At 48.7% G+C, this 18,057-nt stretch overlaps 1 protein-coding gene across 1 annotated transcript in view; it reads left to right on the plus strand.

Moving 5' to 3' along the window:
* The window catches only part of LOC311234607 (kalirin-like), a 225,865-nt gene that overhangs the window by 108,598 nt on the left and 99,210 nt on the right, over window positions 1–18,057 (plus strand). The window contains 2 exon segments of the mRNA XM_084321852.1: window positions 9,362–9,516; window positions 14,743–14,845. Coding sequence (XP_084177978.1) covers window positions 9,362–9,516; window positions 14,743–14,845 — 258 coding nt within the window.

Below are 18,057 nucleotides of genomic sequence, written 5' to 3' on the forward strand. Positions count from 1 at the left end.
TCCACAATATATACTTAGAGTGATTTCTAGGGCGCAACCGAATCTCTTGTCCGGAATCAATGCGCTGGCCAAGGGCATGTCTCAACTTGTCCGGACTCGTCTTTGAACTTGTCTGGGGGGCGCGACTGTTGGCGCCGTCAATGCCAAGGGCGTTGTCCAATGAGGAAAGCGAATAATGCTATGATTCAAACGGAGGCTTAAAGGTATATAGCTTATATATATAAATAATATACAAGTTATATAAAATAATAAACGTAGATTCTCAGTGTTAATCTGGCCCTTCAGAACAGCCGCCTCCTAATTAGTCCGTACCTAATTAGTAAATAAATGGGCACAGATTAATATTAATGTCCAGTCAACTTCTCCATACTGTTATGAGGAGTTGGAACAATCTACAAAGTCAGTGGGTCATGGTCGTCGTCAGGGGAGTCAGGGATCTCCGGCAGCTCTATCAACTTAGCTACAGGTCGGGTGTAAGTCCGCCCTTGGACGATGACTTCTGCCGCTCTGACCTTCCCATCGGAACCAGTAATCACTCTGCTCACACGGCCGGCCGGCCACGTAGCTCGGGGTAGTGACTGGTCTATTATCATGACGACGGTATCCACTTTCAGGTTGTCCCTGTCTTTAACCCGCTTCTGACGGGCTGGAAGGGATGGTAGGTAGCGTAGGAGGAAGCGGGCCCAAGACTGGTCGGCCAGTACTTGGCTGTGTCTCCACATCCCCCTTGCTTTCATCTCGTCCTGTCTGTACACCGTCTGAGCAAGGGCCGGGTCCGGCCGCCCCATCAAGAGGTAGTTTGGGGTGATGGGTTCGATGTCAGCTACGTCGCTTGGAGCGTAGCTGAGGGGCGTGGAGTTCAGAACTCCCTCTTCTTGAGCCCTCAGGTTTGTCACTATTCCGTACGCCACCTCTGAGGCGTCGCTGAAGACGTGCAGGTCTGTCTGACCCTTCTCCAGTCGCACGGTAGGGGGGGAGTGACTCCGCGGGATGGCCACCTCGCGGAGTGAGATAAGTTCACCCTCCCACTCTCTCCATGGGGTAGCTAGGTACTCGGGTATGGGGTCTTCCCAGCCCTGCTCCTTGGCCCACGGTTCTCTCACAGGCATCTTCGTCCGCTTCAAGAGTGGGGTTGCGTGTCTGAACACTCCGTCGACCTTTACTCTCGTATTCTTCTGATCTAGTAGAGCGATGGCGTATTTATCCTCTTTGGGCCGAACCATCTTGCGTTCGGTCTTGAATGGCATCGCATCTAATGTCCATAGCCTCTCAACGGGCTGTAAGAGAGTGTTGTCTGTGTCGCTCACCTTGGTGTAAAGGCAGCGTGTGGTCGTTGGTTGGCTGGCAGGTCCGTAGAGGGGGCCCTGGAGCGTCCACCCCAGTCGGGTCTTAACCGCGGCTGGGCATCCTTTGGGTCCGATGTGGGCCGCCTTGGTTGGGACAATGAGGTCCGCGTGGTCGGAGCCAATGAGTAGTGTCGGTGTAGCTCCGCTGATGAGCGGTATGGGCAGTAGGCGTAGGTGGTCGTACTTCACCATCAGCTGTGGGATGGGGTAATCGTAGCTTGACAGACCTATGTCGTAGCTCATGAGCGCCTTGTTGATGCTGTACCGCTTCTCAGGGTAGTCGATCGCTGCTATGGTGAACGAGACGTTTTCACCTTTTATTGTCTTTAAGTCTCGACTAATGGTACGGAGGGTCATCGTCTCCTCTGGGCCCCACAGGTCCAACTGGGTCGCGGCGGAGGTGAGGAGGAGTGTCTTCTCCGACCCGTCGTCGAGGACGGCGTAGGTGTCGAGTACCTTGTCTCCGTGGCTGAGGAGTACTCGTACTACCTTGATGAGCACTCTGGGGCTCCCACTATATGCGGGGTCGATGTGGAGCACTTCTGTTGGTGAGTTGCCTTGTAGTGCTAATCTTCGCTTGGGGGCCTCGCACAGTGATTCGCGGTAAGTGGCGTCTGGGGGGTCAGCCTCAATCCACTGATCCATTTCGGCGATGGTCAGTCCCTTGAATGCGTCGCACTGTGCCAGCCAGTGTCCTCTGTTGCAGTAATAACATGCGATCTTCCATTCCTCTTTGGCGGGGGGGTTGTGACTCTTCTGTGTCAGATAAATATTCCATTCCTCTGTGGCGGGGGAGTTGTGACTCGTCTGTGGTGACACCGACTCGGCCTGGTACGCGTAGCACCGTGACTCCCAGTGTCCGCTGCGGCAGTCAGTACACCAGGGGGGGGGGGGGTCAAGACTGGTCTGTGGTGACACCGACTCAGCCTGGTACATCACTGTGATGGGCCTACTTTTGTCTCTCGTGCAGTACGTCGAGGTGGGCGCCGTCACACTTGCCACACCGCTTCTTAAGGCGGCATTCTGCTGCCATGTGGCCGCGCACACAGCGGAAGCAGCGGCGGTTATCTTTAAGCCACTGACTTATTTCGGCTGTAGTCAGTCCTTTGAAGGCGTCGCACTGTGACAGCCAGTGTTCACTGTCGCAGTATTGACAGGCAGCCTTCCATTTCTCCTTGCCGTGGGGGTTGTGACTCGTCTGCCGTGACACCACCTCGGCCTGGTGCATCACGGTGGTGGGCCTGCTTTGGTCTTTAAACCTTCTCTGTCCCTCTTTAGTGTTAGAGCCGCCCCACGCGAAGGTGTCGATCCGTAGGCTGCTGACCTCTCTGGCTAGGAAGTCAGCAAGGTCTAGGAGTGATTGTTCTGGGCCGTTGGAGTCACGGTGATCCTTTTGCCGCCGAAAACGTTCTTGGCGGGATGGGGGGAGCTTCTCTAATATCCGCTCCACGTTGGAGTTGGCGTACAACTCGTACATCCCCTTCTCTCGTTGTGACCCGAGCATCCCTACCAGGGATTGTACTTTAATGGATAGGTCGTCAAGGGCTCGATTGTCTTTAACTGGGGGGAGACGTTCAATCTCCCGTATCTCCTGAATGACATAGTCCCATGTACGTCCGTAACGCGCGTCGAGGGCCACCAGGGCATCAGAGTAGGGAGTCTGTGAGTTAGAGTATGCCAGCGCTATGTTGTGCGCTCTGGTTACTTTGAGGTGCTTGAGGAGGATGGCATATTTGTAGGACTCGTCCTGTACTCCGGACATAATGGTCTCTAAACACATGCGCAGTTCGGTATACTGCGCTCTGTCTTCTCGCGTAAAGTCTGGGAATGTGGGTGTCCCAATGTAGGATGCCATGGATGGCTGTGACACTGATGCGCGTAGGGGGAGAGGCCTCCTTGGCGAGTCTCCCCGTACGTGGGGTCGTGGGTTCGTGCTGATAGAGTTGTTCCGATACCGATACCAGTATCGGAAATGCCGCCGATACTGCCTAAAATGCTGGTATCGGTATCGGCGAGTACACGTAAATTCTAGCCTCCGATCCCATGATGTAATTTATCTCCTGCCGAGTCCTGCGGAGAGTGAGGATTATAAAATGAACATGTTTTAAAGTGTGATGCTGTGTCATTTTAACAGCAGATACACTTTCTTAAATTCCATTGTCCCTGACAGTGCGGTGTGACAGGGAGCTCGGACGGGAATCGGGATGTGTTTGGCTGGTGTTATGATAGCATTAGCTGGAAAGATAGCTAGTTGGAACAACATCCGCTTTAACGTTACATCAAATCAGATGATCCTTTCTCCAGGACCTAACACTGTCCGTGACCGTCTATCAACAATAATGCACCCACGGTGAATTGTATTTAAGTTAAGTAGCTACGGACTAGCGTTAGCTGACTATTACTAACGTTATCAAATGTCAATGCGGGAAGTCGAGCTAGGTCAGTTAGCTTAGCTTGATAACGTTACCGTGTCTAAAGTTGGTGCTATTGATAATCCAGCAATAATGGCTGCAGACCTGCAAGCAAAGTACAGCAAGTGCCAAAGGATAAGAGACTGAGGCGGAGTTTCAAAAGAGAATGTTGAATATTTATTTTGCATCAAAAATCACAACATGAACGTTCTATCTGCCACTAGTTTACAGACTGAATAGGGTATATCTGCAGAGCCACTGAGTAGCGAGTGCAACACCGTTTAATGTCCGTGTGGATCATTGGAGTAGGGTATATCTGCAGTGCTGCAGCCCATACTCATTGATTAATGATACTAATACAAATCTATACAATCACCTGTTGTTGAATAAATTCCATTACGTTCTAGTTATTACTAAAAAACAGTATAACAGTATCTGTAAAAAAAAAGAAAAAAAAAAAAAGTATAATTTATATAACTTTTTATTTTTTTATTTTTTTATGCACTGGTATCGGATAAATATCGGTATCGGCCGATACCCAAAGCTTAGGTATCGGAATCGGATCGGAAAGGTAAAAATGGTATCGGAACATCTCTAGGTGGGAACCAGAGGCCGGGCCCCCAGGTACTGCTCCTCGGTGCTGTCTGTTGCTTAAACTCACCCCTGGGACGGGTTGGGGGTTCGTAACGCAGCGTGTCGGGGCTGAGATCGGGGCTGCACTGTTCCTCCTGGTCTGAGATGGGTTTGTGCGTGTGGGCTTTATGTCCTCCCTCGTCCTCCGCTAGGCTTTGTAGTCGCTTGGTTAGTTTCTCGGCGACGTAAGCAGGTTCTTCCCGTTGGCTGGGTCCCGTGTAGATTGGTCGGGGAGGGGAAGGTGCCCTCGACCCTTGTCGTGATGATCTCCGGGAGCTCCGGGTGGAGGAGTGGGGAGTCACCCTCTGGAGCGCTTGCTCCATCATTTGCGCCTGCAGACGGTCTCGTTCCGCCTCGCGCTGGGCATTGGCTGCGTCGCGCTGTGCCTCGCGTAGCGCATTGGCGCGGTCTCGCTCCATGTTTTCTTCAGCCTGGAGGCGCCTCTCTTCCAGTCTGATGGTCATCGCGACGTCAGCCTGGAGGCGACTCTCTTCCAGTCTGAAATGTTTGCGCTCACTCTGTAGGCGGTTACGCTCACTCTCTTGTTGCGCTTGGAGACGTTCTCTTTCCGTTGAAGCGGTCAGCGTGGCGATCAGGACTTGCGCTAGCCTCTGGTCGGCCTCGCTTGGGGATGACGCTGATGATGGTGATCTGGAGTTGACAGGGCTTGGCGTTGACCTGTTCTCTTTACGCGCTCCGAGGTCCATCTCGGGGGCGCTGTATCTTATCTTCTCCCGCGCTCCGAGGTCCATCTCGGAGGCGCGGTACTCTTTTCTTTGGTGCGCGCCGAGGTCTATCTCGGGGGCGCGTTCTTTACCTTCTTGCGCTCCGAGGTCCATCTCGGCGGCGCGTCTTTATCTTCTGGCGCTCCGAGGTCCATCTCGGTGGCGCGGTGGTCGTTGGGCATAGTCAAGTCATGTCCCGCTTGTCCCCCCCGTGAGCTAAGTCAGTTTAGCTTAAACCAGCTTGGGTCTCTACCAGTGGGGCTGACAGGTCGATAAGGTTGGGCATACTTAAGCTACTAATTTTATCCGTGCTTAACGTCTTTTTAGATAAGCTAGGAGGTAGATCTACAGCGTAGTTCTCCAAGTGTGGAGGGGGCTGACGCTGGCGCCTAGGGCGCTCTAGTTTGGGAGAGCCGTTTGGAGAGTGTCCGCCGCTGGCCATATTATTATTAATATGATTAGTATTACTGATACCCTCCGGCTCGAAGGACCAATTGTAACTGAGGGGTTACAAAACCCTGACTGTATTAAAGATTGTTTAGATTAAACCACTACTAAATATTATTATTACTTGCCAGACAGTACAGTTAAATATGGCAGACACTCAATAGATGGCACGGTGACAAAGAGATAACATTTACAGTATTTTTTTAGCAATATCAAATGTACAACTGAGAATTAGTACATTGCTCTTTTATGGCGAATGATAGTAGAATGTCAGAGTATCAAAGTCAGTGGGAATGAATAATTCCTAGGTTAATAATACTAGACCGGAACGCTGCATGGAGTGAGATGGCGATACAGGGGGCAAACGAGGGTATAGCTGGAGACTGGTGATTTCCCCCACGGAGTGGTAAGCTCCAGAGGAATTGAAGAATAGGCGGATACTCCTGCTGGTCACTGAAGAAAGGGGGTCTCATACGGATCCAGTCCTTGTAATCCAAGTGCTCGATAGCAGGGTAATAGCTCTTAATCCAATGCCCGACGGCAGTGATGATAGCTAGCTAGCTTCGTCCTCGAAGCTAGCCCGATGCAGATCTTCAGGTGTAGTTAAATCCAAACGACAATGGTATTAACGATGCTCTTTTCCACGTTACTACGTTTACACAATTCACTATAATACGCCAACAATGGTTCTACAATATCAAGGTCGTATCTAAGGAGCTACTAGTTATCCGTAACGATACACCGTGGTAGGTTCCACTGCTCACATGTCCAATAGTTCTGCTGCTAGGTTCACCTCGTGTTCTGACACTAATTACGTTAAGTCCACACACACTTGCTAAGGTTCACACTAGTTACTGGGTTCACTTCGCACTTCACTTCACTTCACGAACTCTAAGGACGAACGTTACTGCTGCACGCTACATTAGATTAGGTTCACACTTCACTTCACTTCACGAACTCTAAGGACGAACGAACTGCTGCACACTACATTAGGTTCACACTAGTTACTGGGTTCACTTCGCACTTCACTTCACGAACTCTAAGGACGAACGTTACTGCTGCACTAGATTCACACTACTGCTGCTGCGCCTTCCACAATATATACTTAGAGTGATTTCTAGGGCGCAACCGAATCTCTTGTCCGGAATCAATGCGCTGGCCAAGGGCATGTCTCAACTTGTCCGGACTCGTCTTTGAACTTGTCTGGGGGGGCGCGACTGTTGGCGCCGTCAATGCCAAGGGCGTTGTCCAATGAGGAAAGCGAATAATGCTATGATTCAAACGGAGGCTTAAAGGTATATAGCTTATATATATAAATAATATACAAGTTATATAAAATAATAAACGTAGATTCTCAGTGTTAATCTGGCCCTTCAGAACACACATGGTACTACACCCTACACACCACCCAGAGTACACACACGGTACTACACCCTACACACCACCCAGAGAACACACACAGTACTACACACCACCCGGAGTACACACACACAGTACTACACACCACCCAGAGTACACACACACAGTACTACACACCACCCAGAGTACACACACACACAGTACTACACACCACCCAGAGTACACACACACACACACACACACACACACACACACACACACACACACACACACACACACACACACACATCCAAACAGTCAAGGTGTTATGGTTTGTAACCGACCCCAATCGCACAACACAAGACAGGTATGAGAGTAAGACAAAACAGGGCAAATATTTATTATAGAACAAAAAGCGGCACAGTCCCTTTAAGGGAAAACACAAAACACTAGAGTCAAGGAAATATGGAAAATGCGGCACTGTGCCTTTAAGAGGCGAACAGGCTAAGGGACTAAGGCTAAGGGCCAGGGCTAAGGACCAGGGCTAAGTGTCAGGGCCAGGACCAGGGGCACTGGAGAGGGGGACAGGGACAGAGGCCCGGAGAGGCGGGCTGGAGACAGGGACAGAGAACAGGGTTAAGGCCTTGGACAGGGCGAGGGCCAGAGCTGCTTACAGGGATGAGGACAGGGTTCCGACGGCGGAGGCCTGGCATGGGGACAGGGGCCTGACGGCGGTGGCCTGGCACGGGAACAGGGGCCCGATGGCGGAGGCCTGGCACGGGGACAGGGGCCCGACGGCGGGGGCCTGGCACGGGGACAGGGGCCCGACGGCGGAGGCCTGGCACGGGGACAGGGGCCCGACGGCGGAGGCCTGGCACGGGGACAGGGGCCCGACAGCGGGGGCCGGGCACGGAGATCCTCCTCCTCGGATGCTGCAGACGGGCAGCGCAGAACAAAGGGGGTCCCAGGGGAACGGGATGGGAACAAGCCATCCTCCCGTGGAATACTAGGGAGCGACGACGAGCCTGGGTCCAAGGGGAACGGGATGGGCACACGCCGTCCTCCCGTGGAATACTAGGGAGCGACGACGAGCCTCACCCCAGGAACGAAGATCACGAAGAGACGCCTTCCTCCCGTGGAATCGGGAGCGATGGCGAGCCGCCTTGACGTCTGGAGTGGGAACACTGGAAAACCTCCCGTAGAGAATTAGAGAGCGAAGACGGCGTCCCACTCCAGGCAAACGGCGACAGGTGGTGATGGCTGGGCCGTCGTCTCACGCCGGAGATGCGGCAGGTGATGGTGATGTACAGAATGGTAACGTACAGCACTCCATGAACACAGACACAGATACAGAACGACCCGACCAGCACTGGAAGGGAGGTCCAGGTATATAAAGCCCTCTGGGGCGCTAATCATAAACTATGACAGCTGCGTGAAGGTAGTCCAAGGGTGGGGGCTGGTGAAGAGTAGAGGAGAGTAAATCATCGCAAGGGTGGGGGCTGGTGAGGGAGAGTAGACAGGGAAAAGTTCAGGGAACAGGCGAATCCTCACACAAGGCCTTGCATGGTCCCTAGGGATGGGTACCGAATCCGGTACTTTTAAGGGTACCGACCGAATTACGTCGGTACTACCAAGTACCGAATCACGTGAGATCCGCCGGTGCCACATTTCGGTACTGTAAAAAAAATATATGTAACGGATGGTATCGTGAAGCGCAGTCACGAAGGACTTCAGATGTTGTGAAGTGGCTGGGGTGAGTAGCGGTCCTATGGGTTAAACTCACTCTCATCCTCAAAAGACAGATAGACACGTTGCAAAGTAGTGAATTCACCTCTTGGTATAGCGGCGTGGGAGACCCGGGTTCGAAACTCCCTCGGGGCATCAAAGTTTAAGGTGACGATGTCACAACCGTTACATATATATGTCTTTTTTATTTTAAAAAATCTATGACGTCAACGTTTTGTTTACCGCGAAACAAAACCTATGAAGTGTGCCGCACGTTCACGTCAATGTTCACGCGGACAATACACGCTTACCTAGGATTTTACTTGATTCAACAACAAAGCAGTCGGGGCAATGGCAAGCCGAAAACGGTTGCAAGTGTTGTTACACTTTACAAAGCTAGATGCAGACAAAGCTTGCTGCAATATTATATATATATATATTAACAAATTGTTCTAAATAAATAATAATGATAATAAATAATTAGAAGTTTGGACAAATTTTTTACAACTGAGGTAGGTAGATTACATTTTTTAGACTAAAGTACAGAAAAAAGGTACCGTTGCGTATCGATTCACAGGTACCCAAATGTGAATGGTACCCAACCCTAATGGTCCCTCTCTCTCTCTCTCTCTCTCTCTCTCTCTCTCTCTCTCTCTCTCTCTCTCTCTCTCTCTCTCTCTCTCTCTCTCTCTCTCTCTCTCTCCTGATGTCCTCCTGTGTCTCTCGCCCGTCCCAGGCGTCGTCTCTGGAGTTGAAACAGGAGTGGGTTAGAAGTGTCCGTCAGCTGATCCAGGAGAGGAGGGGTCACCTGCGGGGGGCGCTGAGGGAACCCATCCCTCTGCCCAAGACCCCTGGCCCCACCCTGTCACGACAGAGGAGCATAAACCGCAGGTTAGAGTCCACATAGACACAGACACAGGGTTCAACAACACTCTCTTCCAACATGGCTGCCTGTAACCACTGATAACCACTTCCTGTCTACACAGTAAAGAGATTAAAGCTAGAGGAGGCATTTCCTGTCGACACAGTAAAGACATTAAAGCTAGAAGAGACACTTCTTGTCGACACAGTAAAGACATTAAAGCTAGAAGAGACATTTCCTGTCGACACAGTAAAGACATTAAAGCTAGAAGAGACACTTCCTGTCTACACAGTAAAGACATTAAAGCTAGAGGAGGCACTTCCTGTCACAGAAGACAACACTGCTTCTTCCTCATCTGAGATTCTGTGGTGGTTGGAACACTAACTTTTCCACATTACTGCCACCTAGTGGAAAAAATTATCATTACAGAATAAATCACAGTCTCTAGGTGGCGGTAGACACACATTATAGAAGAACTCGCATGGCATTGGGCTGCCAGGGCTATACATCTCTATGACATCACTCTATACATCTCTATGACACCTCTCTATACATCTCTATGACACCTCTCTATACATCTCTATGACACCACTCTATACATCTCTATACATCTCTATGACACCACTCTATACATCTCTATGACATCACTCTATACGTCTCTATGACACCTCTCTATACATCTCTATGACACCACTCTATACGTCTCTATGACATCACTCTATACATCTCTATGACACCACTCTATAGGCCTACATCTCTATGACATCACTCTATACATCTCTATGACACCTCTCTATATATCTCTATGACACCTCTCTATACATCTCTATGACATCACTCTATACATCTCTATGACACCTCTCTATACATCTCTATGACACCTCTCTCTATACATCTCTATGACATCACTCTATACATCTCTATGACATCACTCTATACATCTCTATGACACCTCTCTATACGTCTCTATGACACCTCTCTATACATCTCTATGACATCACTCTATACATCTCTATGACATCACTCTATACATCTCTATGACACCTCTCTATACGTCTCTATGACACCTCTCTATACATCTCTATGACATCACTCTATACATCTCTATGACACCTCTCTATACATCTCTATGACATCACTCTATACATCTCTATGACACCTCTCTTTATATCTCTATGACACCTCTCTATACATCTCTATGACATCACTCTATACATCTCTATGACACCACTCTATAGGCCTACATCTCTATGACATCACTCTATACATCTCTATGACACCTCTCTATACATCTCTATGACATCACTCTATACATCTCTATGACATCACTCTATACATAATCAAATCAAATCAAATTTATTTATAAGGCCTGACAACACACGTTAATGTCCCCATGGGCCGTACAGGTCTTCTTTAAACAAGTCAAGAAGAAAACATAACAAAAAGTCAAGAACAAAACAAGAACACCATAAGGTCCAAACATTTTTAGATGAATGCAACAAAAAAAATAAAAAATAAAGAATGCAAGCACTCCCAGACATACCCCACGCGAAGGTAAGGAAAAACTCACTAAAACCTAACAATAGGGAAAAAAGCTCCACAGGCAGTGTGGAGGAGAGAAACCTTAGAAGGGCCATTCAAGGGGGGATCTCCCTTCTTAGATGTTGGTGATAGTAGTGTTGCAGACGGACAGTTGGTAAGCATGCACTCATGTGTGTAGTGAAACACAGATGAGTGCATGCAATAGCAACTGAACATTTTGAAAGATTAAAGATAAAGCTAATAGCGATAGCAACTGAACATTTTGAAAGATTAAAGATAGAGCTGATAGCGGATCTATTTGAGGCACAGGGGCGGCGCAAAGAGGGTCACGTCCTCCCCGTCTTAGTCACGGGACATTTAACACTCCGGTCATTGCTCAGGGACAGCCGGAGACAGGGAGATAGGGGGCGGCGCAGAGAGGGTCGCGAACTCCCCGACATCATCGCGGGACGTCCGGCACTCCGGTCACCACTACGAGACCTCCGGAGACAGGGGGGCACGCAGAGGGGGTCGCAACCTCACATGACATCACTCTATACATCTCTATGACACCACTCTATAGGCCTACATCTCTATTACATCACTCTATACATCTCTATGACACCTCTCTATACATCTCTATGACACCTCTCTTTACATCTCTATGACATCACTCTATACATCTCTATGACATCACTCTATACATCTCTATGACACCTCTCTATACATCTCTATGACACCTCTCTATACATCTCTATGACATCACTCTATACATCTCTATGACACCTCTCTATACATCTCTATGACATCACTCTATACATCTCTATGACATCACTCTATACATCTCTATGACATCACTCTATACATCTCTATGACATCACTCTATACATCTCTATGACATCACTCTATACATCTCTATGACACCTCTCTATACATCTCTATGACACCTCTCTATACATCTCTATGACACCACTCTATAGGCCTACATCTCTATGACATCACTCTATACATCTCTATGACATCACTCTATACATCTCTATGACACCTCTCTATACATCTCTATGACATCACTCTATACATCTCTATGACACCACTCTATAGGCCTACATCTCTATGACACCTCTATACATCTCTATGACATCACTCTATACATCTCTATGACACCTCTCTATACATCTCTATCACATCACTCTATACATCTCTATGACATAACTCTATACATCTCTATGACACCTCTCTATACATCTCTATGACATCACTCTATACATCTATATGACATCACTCTATACATCTCTATGACACCTCTCTATACATCTCTATGACACCTCTCTATACATCTCTATGACATCACTCTATACATCTCTATGACATCACTCTATACATCTCTATGACACCTCTCTATACATCTCTATGATATCACTCTATACATCTATATGACACCTCTCTATACATCTCTATGACACCTCTCTATACATCTCTATGACATCACTCTATACATCTCTATGACATCACTCTATACATCTCTATGACACCTCTCTATACATCTCTATGACATCACTCTATACATCTCTATGACACCTCTATATACATCTCTATGGCACCTCTCTATACATCTCTATGACATCACTCTATACATCTCTATGACACCTCTCTTTACATCTCTATGACACCTCTCTATACATCTCTATGACACCACTCTATACATCTCTATGACACCTCTCTATACATCTCTATGACATCACTCTATACATCTCTATGACACCTCTCTTTACATCTCTATGACACCTCTCTATACATCTCTATGACACCTCTCTATACATCTCTATGACACCTCTCTATACATCTCTACAATCAGTTGGTGGTTTGGTGCCTTGCTCAAGGGCTGAGCCTTTAAAGGAAAAATACATTAAGAACATCACCAGAGAGTGGGTCAGGTATTAACACACGCTCTATTTTCAAACCTGCTTGAAATAATAAACACACACACACACATGGGAGTATAAATAACCAGGCATAGGGAAGATACGTGTGCACATGGACATGCACACACACATCCGCACATACACACAGACTGAAACTAAACAGACAGAGAATGGAAGTAAATCCACTCCCAGACACAGAATAAAACTCTCTATCTCTGTCTCTCTGTCTATCTCTCCTCTGTCTCTCTCTCTCTCTCTCTCTGTCTCTATCTCTCTCTGTCTCTCTGTCTCTGTCTCTATCTCTCTCTGTCTCTCTCTCTCCTCTGTCTATCTCTCCTCTGTCTCTCTCTCTCTCTGTCTCTATCAATTCAATTCAATTCAAGTGGCTTTATTGGCATGACGCAGCTTGTACATGTTGCCAAAGCAAATGGTTGATAACATAAGCATGGATTACAAAACACATATTAATGTCATAGTATATACAAAAAGTTTCATCATAAAATAGAACATAAAATATTACGGCATAAACATGTCAGGTGACTGTCACTCACTGTCCCTCAGTCTATGGCAGGCAGCAACATAGGCTGCTGCTAACTCACAGCTTGTTGAGTCCTCCCCTAGTAGGACTGGTAGTTTTCCTGTATCTGGTAGTGCAAGAAAACCTTTTGTTATTAGTTCAAATTTTTTCAAATGCGTTTCTCTAATATCTTTATATTTTTCACATTTGGTGAGGAAGTGCAACTCAGTTTCAGGCTCACTGAGGATGCAATGACAGCATAGCCTTTGCTCTGCAGGGAGCCAGGTTTTCCTGTGCCTTCCCTTTTCAACAGCGAGGCTGTGTTCACTCAGTCTGTATTTTGTCAAGGTTCTTTTTAGTTGTTGATCAGTCACCATGCTCAAGTAATCTGCTATGGTGTACTGTCGATTTAGAGCCAGATAGCACTGCATTTTGCTCTGTGCTTTTGTTTGTGTTTTCCAATAGGTGATGTAGTTTTGTTTTAGCTGTGTAGTAATTTGATTTATTCTGATTGGTGATGTGTTCTGTTCCTGAGGTGTGTTAAGAGAGCAAGTTTGTGGACTCAGCCTCAGGACCAGCTGGGTAAGGGGGTTCCTGATGCTCCTCAGCTCTTGGCACTGCAGGGCTTGATAATGGTACGAGAGGGGGTCACTTCGTTTTAGGTGTGTCCAAAAGTGAATTGCTCTTTTTTGTATTTTTAGTATTAGTGGGTAACGGCCTAATTCTGCCCTGCATGCATTGTTTGTAGTTTTCCTCTGGACATTTAGGAGAATCTTACAGAACTCTGCATGCAGGGTCTCAATGGGGTGTTTGTCCCATTGGGTAAAGTCTTGTTTTGTAAGTGGACCCCACACCTCACTGCCATAGAGTGCAATTGGTTCAATAACACATTCAATTAATTTTAACCAGATTCGAATTGGTATTTCTGTTTGGATATTTCTTTTTATGGCATAGAAAGCCCGGCGTGCTTTCCCTCTCAGCTCATTGACTGCTTCTTTAAAATGTCCAGTTGAACTTAGTTTTAGGCCTAAATATGTGTAATGTGTGCAGTACTTTGGTAGGACGTCCTGAGATCTGGATCTTTTTGTCTCTCTCTCTCTGTCTCTGTCTCTATCTCTCTCTGTCTCTCTCTCTCCTCTGTCTCTCTCTCCGTCTCTCTCTGTCTCTCTCTGGCTCTGGCTCTATCTCTCTGTCTCTCGCTCTCTCTCTCTGTCCTTTTCTGTCTGTTTCTCTCTCTCTGTCTCTGTCTCTCTCTCTCTCTCTCTCTCTCTCTCTCTCTCTCTCTCTCTCTCCAGAGATACTAGTGAGGATGCGGACAGTCTGGGAGATGCCAGCAGTCAGCCAGACACCGTCTCCATCGCGTCCCGGACCTCCCAGAACACGGCAGACAGTGACAAGGTACGACAGTAACACCACAAGGTTCCTACAGAACCAGAACCACCATGACCCAGAGTCCTTACAGAACCAGAACCACCATGACCCAGAGTCCTTACAGAACCAGAACCAGCATGACCCAGAGTCCTTACAGAACCAGAACCAGCATGACCCAGAGTCCTTACAGAACCAGAACCTCCATGACCCAGAGTCCTTACAGAACCAGAACCTCCATGACCCAGAGTCCTTATAGAACCAGAACCAGCATGACCCAGAGTCCTTATAGAACCAGAACCAGCATGACCCAGAGTCCTTATAGAACCAGAACCAGCATGACCCAGAGTCCTTACAGAACCAGAACCAGCATGACACAGAGTCCTTACAGAACCAGAACCACCATGATGATCACCACTAGAACCACTAGAACCACCTGTAAAACAAATGGAAGTTTAACCACATTATGCATCGGGCATGTTTTACAAAGGTTTTTGTAACGTGTGTACCGGCGTTAATTCGGCATGATTATCCAAAATGGCTTCCATTGATTCCGAGGCTCTAGTCAAAACAAAGGACTTCCCCGGCTTCTTCTTCTGCCCCTTTCTCGTTGCGATCAGTCCCCGCATGGGACAGCGCTGGCTCCAGAATTTCATTGGCTACAAAGGTGGTCAATCATTGGCGGTGACTCGTCCGTTCAGGACCCGGCCAAACCGGACGTGGTCACTTGTCCGAGCGGCTTGTCATTAATGACGCTCGTCGGATGTTTCGTCTTGTAACTCGAGACTGGAAGCTTGCAGTAGGTTGAGTGAGGTGACGATCGAAAGGCGGCAAATTCAACATTCAAACAATGTGTTGGTTGAGGGCCGTCTGACGCTTAAGAGCTTAAACATTGTTTCCCAAACCTGGATAAGTTATGGCATTTAAAAGGAACATACACGTATTATGTATCTTTAAAGGTACATGTCTGTCCGATTTGCCAGAAATAATTTTCCGTCTGTCTCAGAAAGTGCTTCTGGTGTTTGAGGAACATCAGGAGGACTTGTTTGTGTTTCCTCAGGAATCCTTCAGGAAACCAGTTCCTCTGAACAAACGAGCGGCTTCCCAAATCACACACACACACTACTCATCTCACACACACACACACACACACACACACACACACACACACACACACACACACACTATCTCACTCACACACACATACTATCACACACACATACTATCACACACACACACTATCTCACTCACACACTATCACACACTATCACACACACACTATCAACCACACACACACACACACACACACACACACTACTGTATCACACACACTATCTCACACACACACACACACACACACACACTACTGTATCACACACACTATCTCACACACACACACACACACACACACACACACACACACACACACTATCACACACACTATCACACACACACTATCTCACACTATCTCACACTATCACACACACACTATCAACCACACACACACACACTACTGTATCACACACTATCACACACACACACTATCACACACACTATCACACACATACTATCACACATACTATCACACACACACATACTATCACACACACACACTATCACACACACTATCACACACATACTATCACACACACACACACTAGCTCACTCACACACACATACTATCACACACACACATACTATCACACACACACACACTATCTCACTCACACACATACTATCACACACACACACACACAGATAAGAGAGAGAAGAGAGGGAGAAGAGAGAAAGACAGTGCATACTGTGTGTGTGTGCGTGTGCATGTGCGTGTGTGTGATAGTGATAGTGATAGTGTTGTTAGGATAGGGGTTGGCAGAGCCCAATTGCAGAACACAGGAGGAGAGAGAATGGAGCGGTTTAGGTTGGTTTTAATTGTTACCCCCCCCAAGCAGACAGGTTACAAGTCAGGAATGTGCGACAGGTACAAGAATGTTCATATAGACAAGGAATGGTGCGTTCCGTGTGCCGCACGGGGCGTCCAGGTGAGCGGAGTACCGGAGCGGTGGTCCTGGGGCACAGAGAGAACAGGATTAGGACAAGGTAATTCAACAAGGCTTGAGTAGCAAGGCTAGGGTTAGTTGTCGTACCTAGGAAGTTAGGTTAACACTCCGACGAGGGTAGAGCAGGATCCGTTGGCTGAAGTACCATCTCGCTGACGAGGGAATCCCCCTCAGCCGTGTCAATTAGCTCACTGGCAGTGTGGGAATCCGGGGATCGGATGCTGCCCATATAAGGGTGTGAGAGGATGAGGAGTGAGGAAGGCTCTCGCCGTGATTATAACAGGACCCCCCCCTCTACGGGCGCCTCCTGGCGACCCTCCAGGTTTGCCAGGGTCGGCCTGATGGAAATCCCGGATGAGGGCAGGATCCAGAACCATCTGGCGGGAGACCCAGCTGCGCTCCTCTGGGCCGTAGCCCTCCCAGTCGACCAGGCACTGGTAGCCGCGGCGACGCACGTCCAGCAGCTGCCGGACGATGTAGGCCGGATGGTCGTCGATGACCAGCGGAGGGGGAGGCTCCAGAGCTGGGGGAGACAGGGGGCTGGAGACCACCGGCTTCAGCTGGGAAACATGGAATGAGGGGTGAATGTGCATGTTGGAGGGAAGCTGGAGTCTGACGACTGAGGATGACGGATAGAATTCTATAAGGATGAACAAAACGGGGGGTGAGTTTGCGGGAAACTGACTTGAGAGGAAGGTCTCGAGACGAGAGCCAAACCATCTGACCTGGTGTTACCGTGTGAGGGGGGCAGACCTGTGACGAAGTCCAGGGCGACGTGTGACCAGGGCCGGCCAGGAACAGGCAGCGGACGGAGGAGCCCGGCATGTGGTCGGTGGGAGGCCTTCCCACAAGCACAGACGGTGCAGGCAAGGACGAAGGCGCGGGTGTCCTCCCTCATGGAGACCCACCAGAAGTGCTGCTTCAGTAGGGACAGGGCACGGTCGATCCCAGGATGACAGGCGAACCGGGAGGTGTGGATCCACTGGAGCACCTGGGAGCGGACAAGGTCGGGAACAAAAAGCCGGTTAGGCGGGCCGTTACCTGGATCAGGCTGGACGCGCTGAGCCTCCCGGACGACGGACTGGATCTCCCAGGTGGCGGAAGCCACCAAGCAGGAGGAGGAGAGGATGGTGTCGGGTGCGAGGGACCCCCTTCAGGGACAAACTGCCGGGAGAGGGCATC

This window comes from Notolepis coatsorum (assembly GCF_963971535.1).
Source record: "Notolepis coatsorum genome assembly, chromosome: 1".
NCBI lineage: Eukaryota > Metazoa > Chordata > Actinopteri > Aulopiformes > Paralepididae > Notolepis > Notolepis coatsorum.